Genomic DNA, 23,220 nt, shown 5'->3' on the forward strand with positions numbered 1-23,220 from the left:
CAAAAGAAACCTAAACATAATTACATTTAAATTTTGTACTGTTTTAACTTTGTTTTATTATATTTACTTAAAATATTTTGTTACATTTTCAACTTTAACTTAGCTATTTAATTTATTTGTATTGTATTTATTTGTATTTTACAGTAAGAAGTACATTTTTATTTTGTTTAATATTTAATATACTTGTATTTCTTTCGATATAATAAATCATTTATGTTTAAGGTCTGTGATTAGATGAGTAAGATTTAATTAAATTATTCACTTGTTTTTGTTATAGATTATTTAATTTTATTTATTTAAATGTTTACTCAACTCATCTCAATTTTGTTTATAGCATTTTACATATTTTCAATTTTAATGTAATTATTCAATTAATTTATATATATATATATATATATATTTCATTTTATTATTGTAATAATTTATTTTATTCAACATTGTTTAATTTTTTCCAATTTAAATTGTTCGTTTTTAAAATGTACTTTTAACTGTAATTAATTATATTTATTTTATTTAGTTTTTATATTATTTAAAATGGTATTGAATTAGTTTCTTAATTTAAAAATAGTTTGGTCATTTCTTTAATGTTCTTTTATCATAGTTCCATTTACTTGATTTTCTTGTTTTATTTTTTATTTGATTTTTTAAATTAAATTTTGTAATCATATTTACTTCAATTTGCATTTGCTTTTATTTTTCTAAATGTATCTTTATTTTTTAATTGCATTTTTAGTATTTAAATTTTTTATTTTTAAAAATTAAAATGTATTTTATTGTAAAAATTGGAATATCTCATAGGGAAATTCAGTGTACACTGTGCTGCAGGGGCAGTTCTAGGATCATTGGTTTAGAGGTGCTGAGCTCCCAGAGAGGCAATAGAAATGTATACATTTTAACGCGATTTTATTCCCACATTTATGAAAGGGAAAAGTGTGTGACCAACCTTTCAAATCTGATAAAGGTTAATTTAAATTAAATGTTGATGCATAGCAAAGTAGGAATAAATTGGAATCATAAAAAAAAAATATTGTAACCCTACTAATTTCTGGGGGAATACAATTCATTTTGATATAAGAGCACCTCTACATGCACATTAACAGTATGTATTTTTTTCCCCAGTCCCCTACAGTGAGCAGTGAAAATACCAAAAATGAACATTGGAGTCATGTTTTGGTCTTTTTATATGAAATTCAATGGACAACATGCAAAGCACATAAACATAAAGTGACTTTTGTGAATACTTGGAACACATAAATTCCTCTCTTTGTTATGATGTTAATGGGAATGCAGTCAGTTAGCTTGGCAGTACCACCTTGGCTTTGATATTAACAGATGCACAGGACACAACAGCTAGCTTCTTTCATTCCAATTCACACAGAGGACAGTGGGGTGTTCTCCATGAACCTGATTTGTTTCCTAGCTAGAATAAAAGGTCAGTTAACAATGAGCTACGGTTAAATGCAGCAAAAATGAGGAATGGTAATAGTAATAGTGTGTTGGTATGGAGGGGTAGAAGTTGTAGAAAGAATAAACGTTCCACATATCCTGATTTAAGACGGGTTCTACTGTTTACTCCATGACTGTACAGCACTAAAAAGCATTGTCCTGCTCTGTGCAAATGGTGCCTTTAGAGCCCAGCCGGGGAGAGGTGGGAGAGACTGGGTGTTACAAACAATTTTTGTTGTTCAAATATTATGTTTCAACTAATTACTGTATCGTTATACACTTTATTAACGTGAAATAAATAAATACTGTAGTCTAAAATTTTAAGGGTTCTGGGATTCAATTTAAAAAATGTGCTAGAAATGCATATGCTGTGCTGTATATATCTATATGTGAGCTCACGTTTGCATTTGCGGTGCAGGTGTGGGAGCGGCGGGGAAGAGGCTTCCCGAGGCGACGGAGGTCCCGTGGACGATGGACCTGAAGGAGAGCTGCGGCAGCCGGGAGAGCTCCAGCCTGCGTCCTGGCTCCTGGCGGGCCTTCGCATTCGGAAGCACCCTGCACGGCCTGCGCTTCGTCTTTCCCTACTCCGGCGGGACGGCGCGGCGCCTCCTGTGGGCGGCGGCGCTGTTGACCTGCACGGCCCTGCTGGCCCTGGAGAGCACCGAGCGTCTGTCCTACTTCCTGTCCTTCCCGCACGTGACCAGCGTGGACGCGGTGGTGTCGGGCAGCCTGGTCTTCCCCGCCGTCACCGTGTGCAACCTCAACGCCTACCGCTTCGGACGACTGACGCGCAACGACCTCTACCACGCCGGTGAGCTGCTGGCGCTGCTGGACGTGCACTTGAGCGTCCCGCAGCCGCACCTGGCCGAGCCTGACGTTCTGGACTTCCTGCGGGAGCGCGCCAACTTCACGGCGTACAAGCCCAAAGCCTTCAGCATGCGCGAGTTTGTGGAGCGTGTCGGACACGACCTGCAGGAGATGATGCTCTACTGCCGCTATCAAGGCCAGGAGTGCAGCCACCAAGACTTCCAGATGGTGAGTGCGCTCTCCTCCAAGGGAAACGTTAGCCGGGTTGACAGATTAGAGTCGCCTCGTTGTGTCCTCCTTAGACTGAAAGCGGATCTTTTCCTCCCACGCTTTCACCTCCCGGGCCTTGTCTCGCAACCTCTTTATGTTCCCTCCTTGGCTTTCCGGGTTCATTTGTCTCTTAATGCATATTCTGCCAAACTGAAACCCTACTTGTGATCTTTCAACGCCTTCATGTCGGACCAAAGTCAACACCCACTTGTTGCCTCGTGCGACTCGGCCTCCGCCGATTGTTCGCTGTCTCCCTTGTTCTGAAATCCTTTATTTTGAGAGTTGTCTGTTTCCTGCACTGAAAAGTTTTCATAGTTGTTTTGTATGCTCGTTAGCACTGGTGTGCAAAAACGTCTTTGCGAGTTTCTACAAGACTTAAAGGCCAGACAGGGCGCAGGCCAAGGTAGAATCGGTAAATTCAGGTAGGACTTAAAGATAAGGCACTTTTTCTGACATTTTCTTCCATTCTGTCTATAATGCTTGAAGACGGTAAGAGTACTCAATAAGTTGTTTGGGCTTCGGTGGTCTGGTTCTGTTACGTTACATGTTTTCAGACAGGAAATGTAACTGCTTTGCGCTCCAAGCACACGTCTACGCCGTAAACACCTACAGTGCTGCTCAGCCTCTGGCTAGCAAATGTCATAAGTAGCCTTATTCTGAAATCATTGGTTTCAAAAGTTGTTTTCCTCCGCTGAGACGTTTCTGTAGCCATTTTGTCTGCTAGTTGGTGCTTGTTTACAAAAAGCTTTTGGCAAGTTTCTATAAAACTAAAAAAATAAAAACATACATAAATAAATAAACTACGTGAGGAAAGGGTCAAAGTAGAATCTGTTGAATTCAAGAATGGCTTCAAGATTGGGTACATTGAACCCCTCCCCATTAGTAGTTTACCGATTTCAATTTTTTTCCCCTGTGGACCCCTCAGCTATTTGCTGAAAAATCCACCTATTTGCAGCTATCTGTATTTTTGTCCTATTTCTTTAACGCCCTAATTTAATATGCAAGATGCTGCCAAATTGCTGGCTAAAAGGAAAGTCGTAATTGGTAGTTTTATATTTTACAGGCGACATACACGCCAGAGTAAATCAAGCCATTTACATTAAGGGTAATGTAAAATGGAAATATGAAAATGCTTTGAGTTCATAATTTGGGGTTAAAATGATTAATTTAGGCAGTTAGGAACATTTAGGGTGGGCATCAGTTAGCAGCAGACTCGAGTTCTCTGTACTTTCCATTCAAGATTGGGTACTGAACTGACATTTTTCTCCATTTCTCACTCAATAATGTATAAAGTTGGGAAAAATACTATGAATTGGTCTGGTTCTGTTACCTTTTGTAAATAGAATATCCTCAGATCATAATCAATATTGGACATGGATCGCTTGAAAATTCATGTAAATAGGCCGTGAAAAAGAATCTTAATTGGGCACTCTCAAACATGAACACTACAAAGTTCAGCACACAATGTAAAAATTTGCCAGGTCATGTGGCCTGCGATTGGCGACCTGTTCAGGGTTACCCTGCCTCTCGCCCAAAGTCAGCTGAGATAGGCGCCAGCACCGTGACCCTAGTGAGGATAAGCGGTTCAGAAAATGGAGGGGGGATGGAGGGAAGGATTTCAATGTGCCTCTTGGAGGCCAATGCTAGGCTATAGGTTTAATCCACTGTTTCTACAGTGCTAGTTTTCAGCTTTAACTCGTTGTGACAGTCGGCTTGCCCTCTTCTGTCGCGGTTAGCCTGCGTAGCCTGGCAAGTCCCCGCTTGTCTCCCTTTAGCGGCCATCTTGGATGTCGTGGGTCGCATCGAAACCCCGTTCGTAATCGAGTTGACGAGAGGCCACAAGAAGGCCTCGTTCTGTCTTGTCGCCTGTTGCTGCAGCTGCTCCAGGCTTGTCACCTCGCTTTACCGTAGCGACGCACCTTCACCTCCCCGCGGATGCTAAAAAATACCAAAACTAGAGGTGCCGCATGTCATGGGCGTCATGTGAGTTCCCACAGTCTGCACAGACACTCCGTGTGAGCGTCACACATGAACAAATACTTCTTTGTGACTAAAACAAGCACTAGATTTAGCCTGCCTTCCTTAGTTCTCATACAATTTCTATAATGTGAACTATCCTCATTAGTTCATTTGTCAGCTATTACCTTGCACGTTTGAAATGAATACAACAGGCACGTGCACAGACATTTTTGGGGGCAGGGACTCGAGCCAAAAAAAGGACACACATCGCCAAAATGATTCATGCAATTAAAACTATAACAGTGGTATATGTATTATGTACCGTATTTTCACGACCATAAGACGCACTTAAAAGGCTTACATTTTCTCCAAAATGGACGGGGCGCCTTATAATGCGGCACGCCTTATGTGTGCATCGAGTTCCAAAATCTGTAAATGTTGTTGTGTGACTTTAATGAGCGCTCCGCTTGACTCGGAGCATTTCCTGCCGACACGCTGCTTATATAGAGGAAGGCGGACATGACTGAGTACAGCATACGGACGTAAAGGGGGAAGGGTGCGTGTGACAGAGGACGCTAAAGACACGCCCCCGGTAGGTATCTATTTCCGGTATGTGCATCGGTTTGGCTAAGGACCCCCGAAAATGGCACCTACGAAGAGACACGCTTACGAAGCACAGTTTAAACTGCAAGCTATTAGTTACGCGGAGGAACATGGGAATTGAGCAGCCGCGAGAGAATTCAAGATCAACGAATCCATGGTTTGCAAGTGGAGGAAGCAGGAAAACGAGCTTCTCCAAGTCAAGAAGACGAAGCTGAGTTTCCGCCGGAAAAAAAAGAAAAACAAAACGCATAAACAGGGCGAGGTGGCCCGAGTTGGAAGACTCGGAGCTTGCCATCATTCTGGGAGGCTTGACGAAGGAACTCCAACCGCTGGACATCGGTGTAAACAGGGCGTTCAAAGTGAAGTTGGGAGCGGCGTGGGAGCCATGGATGACATTTGGCGAACACAGCTTTACAAAGACTAGGAGGCAGCGCCGGGCGAGTTACGCCACAATTTGTGAATGGATTGTGGATGCTTGGGCTAACGTGTCTGCTTGCATTGTTGTTCGAGCTTTCGTAAAAGCCGGCATTATTGCTGAACAGCCCCCCGGCAACGAGACTGACTCCGACAATGACGAGAGGGAACCTGGCGTGTTTGATGGAGAACTTGCCCAGCTGTTCATTTCGGATACAGAAGTTGAGGACTTTGATGGATTTGTGGATGAGGATTGATAAAAAAATAACATGAGTACATTGTTAAATACTTCAATAAAGTACAACCGAACTCAGTTTTGCTCCCGCTGCCTTTTTAAAAACATTGTTTTAGCGTGCATGCATGCTACCGTATGTTTTAAGCTAGCGTATGTTTCACCATGCCTGCGCCCAATAATACGGTGCGGTGCGCCTTATGTATGTGTTAAATACAGAAATAGACCCCGTAACTGAGACTGCATCTTTTAATACGGTGGCGCCTTATGGTTGTGAAAATACGTTATTTGATACCAAGATAAATTATTTTACAACTTTTATTTGATTATTAATTAACCTATATCCTCTACACCTCAATAGAAAAAAATTACAATATTTCAGAGAGGGTAAATTAATGTAAACAAGCCATCACATTCAAACTCATGTTAAATGGGAGTCACCACACAACTGCCACCATTTAAAGTACCTCTGATTAACCCCAAATCAATCTGTTGATCTGGTAGGATTTTCCTGACATTATTTTAGTCACATCTTACAACACAAGCCATGGTCTGCAGAGAGCTTCCCTGGCATCAGAGGGGTCTCATTGTTCAAAGGTTTAAGTCAGAAGAAGGGGACAAAAAAAAGGTGTAATTCTCTTTGTTTTGTTTCGTTTGACAGTTATCCTTATCCTCCTCAGCAACAGGTTCCTCTTGATTTAGATCATTTCTAAAGGAAATTAAAACAAAAAACCCCAAACCTTTTTAGTGTATATCTGTTTTTGTCATTGTTTGAAGTTTAGTTCACCAACAATGTTTTTGACAGTCTCTACACTAACCAGCTGGATCTCTTCAGGTCAGTGGTAGTCACTTGCGTTCTATCACACGGAAGTATCCTGGCACCGATTGTTGAGCAACTTTCTGAATGACCCGATAAGATGTCTAGATATATTCCACTGTGTGTGCAGTATCATTTGTCTTTGCTACCGAATCCCTCTGAGCCTCAATGTGAAAGCTGATAACTCTCTCCCTGTGGTCCTTTGCAAATTAGCAGCTTTTTAATTCGTTACGGACGCGGGCTGATTTCAAGTGAGATGCGATTAGTGGGCGGGTCTTCCGCAAATATCTCTGCCAATCACGTCAGCCAGATATGGAGGTGCTGCCATCCGTCATCGGAGTTGGCGTTCAAGTTTTTAATTTTATTTTTTGAAATATCCTGGCAGAACACACCACATCTGAGACCTGCGCCATCCGAGGAGGAGAGGCTGGAACCTGGCACGCACGCACACACGCACGCACACACACACGCACGTGATGTGTGGATTATGATGATGCCGCTGGTGGTAAACACTGGAGAGCCATCGATTTGGCCTGTAGTTTTGTCTGGATCCATATCTCATACTTTTATTACATTTTTTTTTTATTGGCTGCTTAGTTGACAGCTTCCAAACACACGCTCTCTCTCTCTCTCTCTCTCACACACACACACACACACACACTGTGGATGAGGTCAGGTTCCTCTGGATGTTGGCTGATGTTCATGCAGGCAAAGGAGATGTAGCGTCATGCAGCTTTAGAAGTGTTAAAACAAGTGCTAAAACTAACATCAAAGCAATTTACTTTTTATAACTGTGTGTGTGTGTGTGTGTGTCTGTCTTTTGATTTTTGCTAAAGATATCAGACCCCCTCCCCGTTCACGCTGTATGTTCAGGTAGTTGCTATTCTGCTCAAGGCCCGTAGGTGTCTGTGGCACAACAAGACGACACTGCACGCAGAATGCTACAATCAACGCTAACGTCAAAACAAAGGGGTTCATGTCAAGTTGTTGGTCTTATTTTGCTGAAAATATAAAAGAGAGCCTCTTTCACACTGTACGTTCATGTTGTTGCTATTCAGCTTCAGTCCCACAGTGTGCATTTCAGATGGAATTCGATGAGCAAAACAAATCAAGAAATTGATGCTTTGACTGTCTGTCCTGCTTCGCTGGGTTCTGTGTGAAAGGCACAGGCGAATAAATGCCAGCTCTACTCTTATGCCTCTGATTCACCAATTTTGCTGAAATTCTGCATGAATTTGGGAAAGGGATTCCTTTGTCGTTTCCAGCTGTCACATTTTTGGCTCCTCGAGGAGGGATGTACTGCATTTCTTCTTCTTCTTATTATTATTATTGTCAAATATTCTCAGCAAAGATGAAAAGCAACTCTTGAGTCTTCTCAAGGACTTTCAAATGTCAAGCCGCTCCTCTGGCGCTCCCACCTGTGTCCAGCACCATTGACATCAGCGTCAGGACGATGTGCCTTCTTTCCGTCAACATGACAATTGTCGCACCAACAAACCCAAGATCACGTACATTGGAACGTCAAACGTATTATTACTTAAGTCAAGTTCCCTTCTGGATGAAATTATCTATATTTGTATCTATCTGGCTGGCTGTTACATGCGTTTGTAAGTGGACTCCTAAATCTGGAATGCTTCAACTGCAGATGGTGGTAGGCATCTATGAGGGGGGATTTCTTTTTTAAAACTATTGTTAGATATTAAACAATGTTACTGTATTGTATCTAGTGTTAATGGAATTAGGTGAAAGTAGAGTGTAAAACTAATTTCATTCTTGGCAATCATTTGGCCAATCACTTGGCACTATCTGAATCGCTCCCATGACCAATCGCTTCACATGCATGACCAATCGCATAACCACTCACATGACTGCTCACAAAACTAATCACTTCACATCACAAGCACTCATGTGGCCAATCACGACCACACATTTCGTCTTCAATGCCGTGCCACATGTGGCAAGACTCTACTCTTTAATACATCAGAGACTTTGGTAGGTTTTGCTGTTAATCTTAGCAATGGAGATTAAATGCGCCCAGCAGTGTGGACAGTTGCTACCCATTTTTTTTCTGATGCCAAAAGGGAGGCTTTTATTTGGTGTTTATTTGAGGTAACACAGCAGATTTAACCTGACTTCCTGCAGCCTCTGTCGACATTTCATTGGCCAGCCTAACTTCCTGTGTGCATATCTTTCCTAGCATGCTTCATGTTTACTTTGATGCCGTCTGCGCAGACTTTACCTGCTGGCTGGCAGCCTCATGCTCCCGGTTACCGTGGCGATGCCAGAACTAAATGAGACAAACTAAATGAGACAAATGAGAAGCGGCGATTGCTCGGCACAAGAGTCCACAAATTTTGTAGTCTGGGGAGAAAACGTCTGGGATGAATTCTAAATTTCTGGCTTCCAGCCGTTTGTCCCTGAGCTCTCGCTCTCTCTCGCGTACGTCTTCACCGTCGTCCATTATTCAGAGAGTTGCTGCTTGAATCTCGCGCGCGTTACAAATTTCAAGGTGCTGTTGGGTTACTGACGTTATCGTAGTTGAATGATGAATTTATACACTGATTTTCATACATCAATAAGACACATCTGTTCGAAACATTGTTTTAAATCTAAATGTGTGACTGGCAGTCACCTTCAGTGTTGTGACAATGGTTGAAAAATTATGGGAATGTTGGAAACTTTCCATGAAAATTAACAGGAATTTATGGGATTAAAAGGGAATAAACTAGGAATTTACAAAATGAAGGTTGGTTCTTAAAAGGGAATTTACATGTCTTTGGGGTAAATATATTTTCGCACAATCCTGATATGCTGCCGCTTGAGTGAAGTAAAACAAAATGTAGCAATTAAGGTACAGTCATGTCCTCGCTTGTGGGCAAGGAGAGCTGTCTATTTTGCGTAGTTTTCTTGGATGGTTTATGATAAATCAGTGTGTGTTATTTAAAATATGCTTTGATTTGATATTTCTATTAAATTCCCAGTTACTTCACAGAAATTCCCATGGAAAGTTTCCACTTTGAATATTTCCAAAATTCCCCATCTTAGGCTGTGTTCACACTGCATGTCAATTCTTATTTGTGAATGTAGCCTTAGATTTCCATCGAAATTTACCAGAAACTTTCTCCCCTTTGAAACCCTAGTTGTAGTTACAAGCTTTTGGACAACGTCCCAACTAACCCTGAATGCACCGTTCTTTCGCATTACATAGGAAATTGAAATTAGCGTTTGTGTGGAATATGATGGACGATGACTGGAATTTTATTTCTGCCAAGTGATTACAATCAGCTTTTCATTTCCACAAAATATGATGGTTTTGTCAGGCTCCCTATGGCACTTTGCCATTGATTTCATCGGCCAGTGAAGACTATAACAATAAGGTTTTCAATGAGTTGGCGTAAAAGCCTCATCTCAAACATGGCGACTAATCAGTGGGGTTTGTTTAATGTTTCTCGGCAGGACAGTGTGACCGGCGAACTTTTAAGAGTGTGTCCCGCAAACCCCATCTTGTTTAACAGCTTCTTTTCTGTCTGCGAGTTGCATGACGGGAGCCTACTCAAACTAAAAGGTCTATATTAACCTCCCTTGTTATCACCTGCTCTTTTAATGGAAGCTCATTTGTATAGCACTGAAGTATGCTTATAAAATCGCAGCCCAGGAGCTGGACATGCGCCACAAAATTGCATCTGGCCAGTGTGCCGCCTGCACGGACGGGCAGATAAATGAACGGCGAGGCTGTGGTGAGACTAAAGGGATGCGGGGTCGTGCCCCCACGCTGGAATACAAGAGAATGCTTTTAGTCGCCCGTCCATCAGACAATAACATCTAAAAATAAATAGTTTGTTGTCTACTGTGTCTGTACATTTGCGTCTTAATATTTCTTAGCCTTTGCTTTTTTTTTTTTTTTTTTTTATATAATATAAATATACAGTGATGCCTTGTGATACGAGTGACCTGACTTTTTTTTGTTTTTCGTGATACAAGCCGTCGTTCGGTAGAATTTGTTTTTTTTGCTTTCACTTTAAAACATTTTTTTAGATACGAGCGTTCTACGGTGGCAGTGAACTCAACTCTACTTACTTCACAACAAGCAGCAGTGTGGAAGATAATGAAGGATTCATCCAAAAAAGAGGCTTCAAGCTATTTACTGCTATTCCCAGTTGAAGTCTGCAGTCAAACTAAACACAAAACAAAGACAATTACACACTGTGTATTAAACAACCAAACAACTTTGTCTTCTGAATGCCCCCGATAGCGCAATGCTAACACATGATGGAAGACGCACTAGATGGGCTAACTCATCGCATCGCTGTTGCGGTGTTCTAACCCTTAAAACCACAGATATTTGAACACAAATGATGGAGCGACAATATTATTGTAACTTATTGACCTTAGTTGTGAACGTCTCCATGTATATCTGCATGTCTGTTTTACACTTAATAATTATGTATACTATTTATTCCTATTTTCTCCTTTTGAAAAACACATTGCAAAAATGTTTTGTTGTTTTTTTGGGAGGCTGGGGATTTGAGATATGAGTGTTTTGCGTTATGAGTACGGTCGCGGCACCACTGAAGTTTTGTTCATCATTTTGGCCGACAAATAAATGCCTCCCTTTTCCCAAAGACCGGCTGCCGGCAATTTCCCCCCTCCTTTGGCTCCGTTGAAATTCAATGGGTTGTTTCCGGAGTTGTGGCCACCAATGACGTACTCTGAAGCGGCCAGAGCAGGGCGACGCACCGGTCACCCTGGATGATTTTTTAAAATTCATTTATTTTATTTTTTTCCTTGATCTTCCTCTTGCCTTCCTCCTTATGCCGCCAGCAAACACTTTGAGGCAGACAGCCCATACGCCGGTGTGCCGATCCATATCCCCATCACATATTTCCCGATCCTACAATCCTCTGACACTGATGGGCAGGCGTGGGGTGGTGCAGGCGTCTGGTTCTACACTGGGCATGGGGGCACACTGCAGAGACAGTGTAGCCCAAATACCACAAAACACATAACACTACAGAGATGTATTTTTTCAGGTTGTAAGCATAGCTAAATAGCTAACTGCACACTGCAGTGGTAGAAATTTAGAAAGTTATTATCAATAAGGAAGTGGCAATGGCGCCGAATCGATACAGCTAAACTGAGAGCGCTGAGTACTTATGTGGTGAAGGAGGGGTGCCTCATAGCCAGAATGTACACCCGAACCCAAGTGCGTACTTGCTTGTTTTCAGACTCGCTCAAAAAAATCCGTACAACTGAGATGGTGAAAGAGTTTAACCCTATATCTCAACAATTCAGTACTTAATTGTTCCCAGTCATTGCATGTTTTCAGCACTTAATGTCAACATATTTTATGCATTTAGAAACAAAACATAAATAAGTTCAATACATCGTAATTTAATGCTATTCTTGTTTAATAATACACCAAAAATGTCCCAATAGACTTCTTAGCCATCAGCGTTTCAGTAAGAACTGTAACCTCTAAAATGCTCCTTTTCTTTGTTGTAGTAAGGTATCAAGGAGTTTGTGCCTGATTCACACTGCTGAATTGACACGTCAGCTCGAGGCACAAAGAGACGCTTCGCGTTCAGTGTCGCTCGCCTCCTTGACACCATTGATCACTTTGGCGGCCATTGTGACGAGCGATGAGACGGAAATGTTTGTCACTGCCAGACTAAAATGACTTCACTGAGCCTTATGACAGACTTGACTGCAGAACTATTGATTTTTCCCCACTTCCTTTTTTGCCAGCAAAAGGAAAGTTTCTTTTCTTGAGTAAATGAGGCTTTAACCTTTTCACCCTTTGCTGAGAGAAAGGGTGTGTATATTGTAAATGTGCTGATTTGGTTCATGCCTGAAGTGCCTAATCTCATTGCCAAGTATATATCAGTGAGTCCGACTGGCACCCAATTCTGAACTCTTGTTCATCGTGACAGGACATGCGTGAATCTAAATGGTTGTTCCAAACCAATATTTGCGATCATGTGATGTGTTTGGAACAACACTTTAAAAACTGATCAGTATTGGGTGAAATAGATCAGATTTTGTATTTTTTATTCTTAATTTTTTTTGGCATAAAATGACAAAATAATCGATTTTATTGATTTCTATGTAAACTTTGTTCTATAAGTAAATGGAGAAAAGAGATAATTGCCATTAATATTATGTAATTATGTAATATTAGGGAAAATACAATATTATAACCTGGATATAAAATTACCTTTATCCACGATAAAATTTGTTCCACATTGCAAAGCACTACGTGACACAGTAAAATAACTACATTACTCCAAAGACTGTTGCAGCAACTTCTTTGTTCATTGTTTGGAGTGGAGTGAAGCGCTCTACTTTGACTTATATGAGGTCGCAACCCTGAAATGGAATAATTTACCATTTACATTAAAAAAAACAAATTTTTTTTAATTTTGTTACTGCACTCAGTGGAATTTCTGATATTTAATTTTTTAGATTTTTGTTGAAGAGGGGATATTTAAATGTAGTTTGTTTGCATCATTATTTTGTGTTGCACCACTGAAATGCTATAAAAGATTGTATTTGTTTACTTGGTTTGAACCACTCCCGCATGAGACGTATAGCTGTATAAAAAGGAATCATGTTGGGATATCTTTTTTTTTTTAAATCAATGAACTAAGACTGGTGAGACAGTTTGGATACGCTTACCTTTTTTCTTCTTAATCCATTGCCAAGATAGAGGTCTCTGATAGGGGCTCGGTATCAGTATGGTGCAATGTAAATGAAGTCAGGAGAGACTTAATTGAAAAAGGCTCACAGCGCCATTCATTTGATTTGATACAGGGGTCATGCAAGACATAAAATGTGATGGTTGCCGAGACTGCGCTGTGGGTCCTTGACTACAAAAGCGGTTTTAAAAACAGCTGTTAGATGTAAAACTTTTTTTTTTCATTTTAAAGCCCATTATCACTTTGTCCTCTGGCTGGCAACCTTGAAAGTAAACACTTAGGCAGTATTTTTATGATATTTTAATGTGTTCAAAGTGACTGCTGAGCCGCAGGCCAACTCTGGGGGAAGCTCCGTCTCTTTTTGTCGCGATTAGCCTGATGCTATCTTCACTCCTACACAAAACAATTACCGTCAACTCAGTTCGGCAGCGCTTTTGCTATGCTCATTTCCACAAAGTGTCATGCACTCTGTTAATCTCGTTTTTGAAAATAAAGACAACAAAACGGTTGGGGGGATGCCGCTTTTGGCCATAGGAGGCCAAATTTCCCCGGAAGATGGCTTTGGGGGAGGCGGGCTATTTTCGACACCACATGTTGTGACCTAGATAAACACCCCACGATCCTTCATTGTGCACACAACGCTGCAGTGGCTTGTCATAGCCAGATGTTGACTAGGAGCGTTAGCGTTTACCAACATGACAATGCACTATTCTGGAAGCTGTCGCGTTTTATAACAGTTAAAGCTGGGTATACCACATGCGGATTAAGCCCCTTTCAGCACTGATTCCTGTGATTCCTGATCCCTGAAGTCTGGTGCGGTGTCAAGGCAACGTTCGCTGAGTTCTTATTATGTTTAAAAGGATGTTGTTGGGTGTATATGAAATTTTGCCACAGACTAAATTAAAAAGTTATATTTGATTTTATTGTCTTCTTAATTAGAGCTAATCATTAGTGCTCTGAAATGAGGTTATTGCGATTAATTAACTCAAACAATGTGCGTTGAGATTTAAGATTTACCACTGCTAAAACCATACAAATACTGTAGTTAAACATGTCTGTAGTAAACAATAAGTCCAAATGGCCACACTGTGTTCAGATCAACACCAAAGGTCCATCATTTTGAACTTTCATGCTGCTGGTGCCCACCACTTACACATCTTAAATGAACAGACCCCTGATGTGCCCAATTAGCCCGGGATGGAGGAGGCAAATGTAGTGACTGATGGCGCAACGCAACTCCATAACAAGACTCTAATTAGCCGATACATATGTCGGCCGTTGTGAGCGGCCGCGGACCCGCATGTTAAAGCTGCAATTAGCCGCAACAAATCCCATTTGCTTTTATATCTCTTTGTTTTACAGTCAGGCCTTGGCTCTTGCGTATTGCCACCCCCGTGTTTACTCTTGTTGTGCCTATTAATCGCGCCGCTAAGTGGCAACCAGGGGTGAAGGTGACACCATTACACCGGCATAGGATGGCTGTTTTATTGTACAACTAGAATGTCTATAGCAATTCCTGTTCTTGTTGTGTAATCATAAATGACATCTCAGTAAAGAAGGGAAAAAATATCACTCTCACTCATCTTTCATTTTCTCACCCACTCCTTTGTCTTGTCAATGTCTGCAGTGATGGCTTAAAACTCCATCCCTTGCCAGATTCAGCTTCCCCTCCGTATCTCAAACAACCACATCATTATCTTTATCCTCATCCCCCTACTGCATCTGTACATTTTATCGAGTAAGGGACACCTACTGGTGTTTTAGTTTTGTGTTTAATGAAAAATTATCAAACTTTGCCGCCATGCTCTGTCAACATGCATTGAAGAAAACTAAAAACATTTGCAATTTAGCCTCACCCATCTGTCTGGTATACCTGGTCCATATTTGTCGTAGTAATTTGGTAAATCCCTAGTAATGTCCAAAATGTATGTTTTCAGACATTGTATCTTGAAACTTTGGTGGGTCTACTCATGATAGATATGCATGAAAAACTTCACGTTGCAAAGTCTAACCTGCTTCGGGGGCAGAATCTTCTAAGAATTCACAAGTTATTAATTATACCCTGGTAGTGTATTGATACATAAGATAACCTTCATTAATTCTTTGGTAATGGGAACATTTTGTAATATGCTTGCTGCCTTTCCTGCAGATAGCGTGGGTAAAATTCTTGGCCAGTGCCCCAATACCCTACCAATACTGATCCAAAGCCCAGCTAGAAAATGAGTGGGCTTTTAAATCCATTGCTTCTAAAACCGCGATTATTGATGCCATCCGTTATTGTGTCAACGGCTTTTTGCATTTTTTTTTACCATTAAGCTAAGGAGACTTTCTTAAGGTAAGGTTTGCAATTTAGTTGCCTGTCTAGTATAGATAGTTGAAATCCTACAATATCTTCAGGAGTTTGTATCTGAAAGACTCCTACAAATGGCCATAAGAGCCTTAAATGGGTGCTACAAAGTAAAATGCAAACTTCCTGTCATTTTTAGGTGTGGCTTCTTGAAACTTTTATTTTGCGGGTCTACTCATGATATTCATGCTTGCACAAAATTTTGTGATACTGATTGAAACTCAGGAGCTGTATTTTAAAAATAAAAATAAAAAGACGAATGATTGATTTACCTAAGGTTTTTGTGAATTTTTTGGCGGGCAACTCATCAAACTGTTGTCCAATGATACAAAATGAAGCTTTGAAGCAAAATAACAGACTTCCTGTGTGTTTTCAAGCATCCCTTCCTGTGACTTTTGTGGGTCTACTCATGATAAAGGTGCCTACCAAATTTCATGTTAAGTAAAACTGGATTTGGGAGCTGAATTTAAAAACATATCTTTAGCTGAGTTAAATTTTTTTTATTTTTATTTTATTTTTAAACCAAAATAGCAGGCTTCCTGTGGGTTTTTGAGCATGGTTTCTTGAGAGTTTTGTGGGTGTCCTCATGGTACAAATGCCTACCAAATTAGATGTTTCTTTTTCTTTCTAATAAAACACGACCTTTTGATCACAAGTTACCAGCATACTGCCACCAGCCTTCATTGTTGGCCGAAATGAGTTCAAGTGAGGTGGTGCCGACGTTACGCGCAGGCTATTAGACGTCTTGCGAATGGTGCGTGCAATGTACGAGTGCATTGGGCTAACATACATCTACAGTAGGCCTCCTCCTCGGTGGAAAGGCTGGCCTGCTCACGTCTGATCCCATCATTCTCAAAAGAGCTCCACTATGAGAGGAGGAAGAGAAGGATATAAAAAGATGGATGGTGTGTGTGTGTTTCAAGATGAATAACACCGCTGTCCATTCGGCACTTTATGGACTCGCTTGTCATTAATGTCAAGTAGAAGGCTCCAACATACATTATAGGTTGGAGTTTGATTGCAGCAATTAGCTGAACCGCACTGTGATTTTTTTTTACCCTTAATGACGCCACAGTCGTTGATGCTCCGTGTGAAATTGCTTAGTTTTTTTTTTTCATGGTTATTATTCTCAGGCGGAATAAATCGCCATCTTGAAGGTTTAGCCCGTACTCATGTTGATTCTGGTGAATGCACCCCAGAGGCCTTTTTTGAAAATTCAGCCCCCAAAGCCAGTTTCACTTATCTGCATGAGATTGAATAGACATGTTTATCATGTAGACCAACAAAAAAGTCTCAAGAAGCCATGCCTGAAAAGACACAGGAAGTTTGCCATTTTGGTTTTGAAAGGAACTTTTTAGTCATTTTGCCCATTTCCACGGGTCCTTCAATAACAAACTCCTCTCAAGAATATAAAAGACTCATGGACAACGCAAAATTGCGAGGGATGACTCGCCATAAAACATTCACTCAGTTATTCAAGGTCAGTGCCAGACCAAACGCCTTTTACGTGATGCAAGTTTAAATTCATAGCTTTAATTTGTATTATTTCTTTCCCCTTTCTCTTGAACACATAAACTTTTTTTTTTACTGGATATCAAAGTTTTCAATTGGCCACAAAGGGAGTTCAACTACTTCATCTGGGAATTCTCTATTAATATAAGATATTTGTTTACTTTTGAAGCTTTACCATCACAACTGTATCCATTTCTTATCACTTTTTATGGCGACATTTCAGAGGGTCTTTCATTTTTGAGTCATTGTTGTGAGGTAAAACGAAGTAAAAGAACGAGCGCTTCGTCGACTTCAAAATGAAAGCTCAAAGCTGCCAGTCAGATCAGAAAACAAAGTACACATCTGTATAATGTGCCACAACATCATAATTAAGCTCTGAATCAGAAAAGAAGTGGGTTGTTCAGACGACAATATCTGTTTGCTTGGAAAAGTAATGAAGGTGTTTGAGAACACAAAATGCATTGATTTTCAAGCCCTGCAGAGAACTGGGAAGGATTAAAAAAGTTTATTTTGCAAACTTCGCGGCACGGTGGCCGACTCGTTAGAGCGTCATCCTCAAAGTTCTGAGGACTGGGGTTCAATCCCCGGCCCCGCCTGTGTGGAGTTTGCATGTTCTCCCCGTGCCTGCGTGGGTTTTCTCCGGGCACTCCGGTTTCCTCCCACATCCCAAAAACATGAATGAATTGGAGACTCTAAATTGTCCGTAGGTGTGAATGTGAGTGCGAATGGTTGTTTGTTTGTATGTGCCCTGCGATTGGCTGGCGACCAGTTCAGGGTGTACCCCGCCTCCTGCCCGATGATAGCTGGGACAGGCTCCAGCACGCCTGCGACCCTTGTGAGGAGAAGCGGCTCAGAAAATGGATGGATGGATGGATTTTGCACATTTCTTCTCTAAACCCAAAGCGTCTTCATTAAGGCAAGCGAAGGCAGAATCTCAAATCTCCCGCATTTGATTAGTAATTAATTCACGTGGGAGACTTTTAATCTGACATTAACATGTTGGACATGGCCAAGATCTGGCTTTTTCCTCATCAAGTTGTGACACAGCCAAAATGGCAAGTACGTCTCTGAAGCCACCCTGACACATCCACTCTGTGTGTCACTCTCGGACTGCTTAGAGCGCAACCATCATTCACCACATGCTCCCAAAGGCGTCGGCGTACTTTGTGATGGGGAGGGACGCTGATCGCAGGGGCTGCCGGTGTTAACGAGTCGCCAAGCAAAGCGATCAGGCCCGTCCGTCTGCAAGAGTCAAGTAGTTGGACTCTTAAAGTCTTCCTTATATCAAACGGAATTAACGTCGTACCTAAAGCGGTGTACATGCATACCGATTGAAAAATAATAGACTTGTCATGACTAGGCCCACAAAAAGTCTCAAGACTATCCCTGAAAAGACACGAGGAGTCTGCCATTTTGATTTGAAGCGACCATTTTAGGCTCATTTTGGACATTGAGTTACCGTGTGTATGAAATGCGCTCTATAAATACATTTGGTGCTTAATTTCCAGGAGTCCTTCCAAAATGAATTTCTCAAGATTTTTTTTCTTATTCCTACCTAATTTTATCCCTGTGTGCTAGAAAAATATTTTGTTTCGATGTGTAATTTGTGAAACATCCGAGTTTTCAAAGGAATACCAAGCTTGTGCTTCTCGTGTTAATAAGTCGCATAGCAAAGCAAGCAAGCTTGACGGCGCGGGTCCGATTGAAGTAGTAGTTCCCATGTGGGGCTCTTAATGTCCCAACTCCGTTTTGACTGCACACATCAGGATCTGCGAGCTTTTGTATCGAACACTTTTAATATTTACAATCATCGGCCCCGACCGTTTTCAGAACAGAAAACTTTTTTTTTTACGTCTTTTGACGTAGTACTGTAAATATCTGACGGCCAATGAAGTTATTTAGAAAAAAAAAAAAAAAAAAACCTTGTCGGTGGCGTGGGACAGACAACACGTTTGAGACAGGCAACACGTAATGCCCGGATCAAACTACAAGATAAATTTGCTCTTTCACGATTGCACTGTCAGACTACTGCAATAGAATCTTGTGTTCCGATACCACCGCATCCCGTTTTTTACGATCATTGGACTTTATCTTGTCAACTCAAATGCGACCGGATACACTCGTTACCGTGGTGACGACAACAAGAGTGCAGCGCGGCGACGGTATTATAAGGACAAAATGGGGAGAAACGTGTGTTGGTGGTCACCGGTGCTCAGGACAGGAGAGGACGTTCGTTTAAGGCTTGCTTGAGGTATGTTCACGTACGATACGGCTCACAAGCAGGCAATAAAATGTTATGTAACCTAGCAAGCTACTGCTACGGTTGTATGTAAACATGCCGCCGTTCTGTCGAATCATGCTCTAAAGTTTTGGTGTGGGTGAAGTCATTTAATTAAAAATAAAGTAATTTAATTACAGTAAGTTATCACCCATTATTTCTGTCATGTAATGTTGGTTTGACTTGACTGATTAGAATACACGATCTGACTAGAGCAGTGATTTCCAACCTTTATGGAGCCAAGGAACACATTTTACAATTGAAAAATCTCACGGCACATCAACAAACAAAAATGTCACAAAAAGTGGATACAGTAATTACTGTATTTACTTCCTGTCATTTAATAGAAGACCATTCATTTGTTCTGTCTGTCACTATGCCTCACTGGCATAAATAGAGGAACAAAGATACATTATTTATTGTAAATATTTTTTTTAGCAATTAAGTACACAAGTATATACAGTAAATGAACAGGTCATTTAAATAGACACATTCCTGCATCTTGTGATCGGATCGGTGATTGGTTATCGTTTTTTTTAAACTCGTTGATCGGCCCCAAAAATCCTGATCTAGTGTATAGAGAACAAAAGAGAACAAAAACAAATATAGGCAGCAATTTGGTAATTGGTCTGATCCTTGTTTTGGTTACTAAGGTCCTGTAAATGTCGTAATTTGTGCGAGAAACGGAGAAAAGCAATCAGGGGTGACTGCGCCTGTCCATTTGCCACACTGATACGCTCCCTGGTATCAAATGGAATGAATGTCATGTCTCAGATGAAATGTTGCCTGAGGTTCTGGTTGGCCATGTTGAAAGAAATCACCAAGGACCACCGGATTTTCTTTGAAGGTAGATCTAGACTGTAGCTAAATCTAGAGTTGCACTATGTGGTGTATTTGACCAAGTCAATAATTTATGGGAATGAATAGACAAAAAAACTCGGATTTCGGCCCCAAATTCGAATTGGTTTGCTCCTTCTTTTGGATCCAAAAGTCCTATAAACGTTGTACTTGACAAAGTAAAGCGATCAGAATCGACGCCACGTATTTTCAAGGATTTGTCCTGTTGGAGTCATCAAAGGGAATGAATGTCGTACCTCAGTTAATATGTCGCCTGATGTGTTGGCCAAATCAAAAATGGACCCGATCGTTCTTTTTAGACACTAAGGTAATCCAGAATCTGATACATTTCTCTGGGCATTTATTTAGTCTCTGTTCTCCTATTTGTGTTGGTGTGTTGTTTGTTGGAAAGACTACATTGCTTTCTCCCCACGACTTAAACAAAAACATCCATTATTCATGCTGCCGCCTGCTGGCTACTTATTTAGATCTCTTATTTATAAGCGTGATGTGGCGGTGACTCAGCTTCTGTGTTAGCAATGTTGTCCAAAGATTCATGCATACTGTATACTGCATATGTAAGTATATGTAACACAGTTTGTATACTGCTACAAAGGGAAACATTCGAGGAATTTGACTTTAAAGTGTTTTCCGTGCCTGGTGGCCTCCTTTATTCAAACAGTTTATTGTAGAAGAACTGTTGCTGCCCACTGCAATGGGAATTCACCAGGTAACAATGGCTTAGACATGGTAAAACAGCATGTGGCTTTTTGTCCAATGTTAATTTTGAAAGCCCTGCACCTATTCCAAATACTGTGGTACCTTGACTTTGAGTTTAATTCATTCCGTGATCATTCTGGTAACTCGTCATTTGTATCTTAAATTAACTTTCCTTATTTAAATGAATGAAAATGCCATAAACATGTTCCAGGCCCTCCCCCTCCCAAAAGCCCCGACATTTTTTGTAACACATTTTTAATAAGAAAACTAGCACTGTACGGTATTGTACCGTATATAAATATAAATTAACTCAGTCACTGCCATGGACTTTTATAATTGTCTACTGGAATCCAACTGTTTACTGCAAATGACGTACTGTATATACTCCAAGTATGTTTTTTTCAACGGTAGTTGTGGAAGAATGTCTCATCCTGCTTGTCTGTGAAATTCAGAGTTGCAAACTACTGTAATGACTAACAGATCCCTGTAGATGGCAGCATTGCATCCTTTCGGGTTTGAGATCAGCACAGCTTTTGAGTAGAAGATAAAGATTAGGGGGTTAATTTCGGCTTGTCACGTCGATTCGGAGGAACAGAAATGCCAACATGTTGGAAATCGGCCAGTTTTAGGCACTTCAAACTCACAGTATGTATATGTATGGTATAAATTAGGTTGTAGGAATTTTGCGTCACGATCGTGTAAAGATGATGCAGTTCATCGGGTGAATGAGGAATGCCATGTAAAAAGCTACTTGTGTTCAACTCGAGTCATGTGGTGAGTCAGCATTGCTCACGGCACATTTCACATATCTGTGTATATCTGTGAATAAGTTATTATTTTCCCATCAAAAGCCCTTTCTCAATCTTACTTTAGTTTTATTGCTTTGTGATGTCATAAAAGCAAAAAGTATTTGTGTCAAAGTCACTGTCACTCTTGACTCCTCCCCCCCCGCAAAGTTTTGGTCAGAAACGAGTGTTTTTGGCAAAACCAAACCATGTTTGACTAATTACTAAAGAACAGAAAGGCATAGAAACAAACTTTTATGGTGAGGTTCAGTGCTTATATTGTCGCAGAAGACAATATTCTGTGGGTCTTGAAAGATCAATCAAAAACGACTTTCGATATGAGGAACTCCGCTTTTGAGTTGATAAAATAATCGATTTTTTTTAATTCCCAAATTGATGAGCTTAATCTTCCTCACGTTATTTATTTATTTTTTTGCCTTTTTTTGCCTAATTTTCTGCAGCTTCTCCATCTTTTAATGACAAAGGTCCAAAATTTAGAAATTATGTTATTGCCCTTGCCTGGTGTAATAGCCTTTATTGACTACTTCTGCTTCACTGTAGTGCATATTGTAGACGTACTCCTACTTTCTGAGGGACCCAAGTTTAGGAAAAAACAAACAAAACAAAAAAAACACATAGCAAAAAAAATTACCATGTGACGGCTTGTACCTCAAAAAATACATTAGTTGGGGACTCCGACGTCATGGTACCACTGTAACTAAACGATTTGTGATCAAGAGGCGGCTCAATGTTAGTCAGGAGACCTTTGACGCCGCATTTAGAGCGTCTGCTCTGTACAACCTCTCTGCCGATGAGTTGAGTCCGGGTGTAGCGGCGTGAAATTGAACAAGGAAGAGGAGGTACGATGCAGCGAGGTTAGGGAAAGGTGGATGAGATGATGGGAAGATGCTCGCTAAAAGTACCAATTTTCCACCTCGGGGCTAGTACTAGAACCGTAACAGAGGTAAATCACTCCTGTATGTGTGAGAGAGATGGGACATGGATGTGAATTTTAACACCTGACACTTCTCCCACTGTGTTGTGTTGAAAGTCCCTTTTGCTCTGCTCATCAAACCCAGCTTTGGTCCACCAATCCCCCCTAATCCAACTAATTTATCTCTCCCCCTCTCTCTATCTATCGATCTATCTATCTATCTATCTATCTATCTATCTATCTATCTATCTATCTATCTATCTATCTATCTATCTATCTATCTATCTATCTATCTATCTATCTATCTATCTATCTATCTATCTATCTATCTATCTATCTATCTATCTATCTATCTATCTATCTATCTATCTATCTATCTATCTATCTATCGATCTATCTATCTAGGTAAGGTGATTGAGAACAGATTCTCATTCGCAATGCTGACCTGGCTGCAGACAGCAAAGTAAAACAAAAGCAAATACAAATTCATATGATACAAACAAATAAATACATATACTACAAACTGTACAATGTGATATAGTTACATAGCAAGTCCTTCACTTT

General features: G+C 40.7%; 1 protein-coding gene across 8 annotated transcripts in view; it reads left to right on the forward strand.

Moving 5' to 3' along the window:
* The window catches only part of asic2 (acid-sensing (proton-gated) ion channel 2), a 162,245-nt gene that overhangs the window by 4,229 nt on the left and 134,796 nt on the right, over positions 1-23,220 (forward strand). For all 8 annotated transcript variants that reach the window (XM_061749351.1, XM_061749350.1, XM_061749353.1 and 5 more), the window contains one exon: positions 1,865-2,481. In XM_061749351.1, the coding sequence (XP_061605335.1) occupies positions 1,918-2,481 (564 nt within the window). In that variant the 5' untranslated portion in view covers positions 1,865-1,917. The remainder of the gene's footprint in view (positions 1-1,864; positions 2,482-23,220) is intronic.

This window comes from Phyllopteryx taeniolatus, chromosome 16, assembly GCF_024500385.1.
Source record: "Phyllopteryx taeniolatus isolate TA_2022b chromosome 16, UOR_Ptae_1.2, whole genome shotgun sequence".
NCBI classification, from domain to species: Eukaryota; Metazoa; Chordata; class Actinopteri; order Syngnathiformes; family Syngnathidae; genus Phyllopteryx; species Phyllopteryx taeniolatus.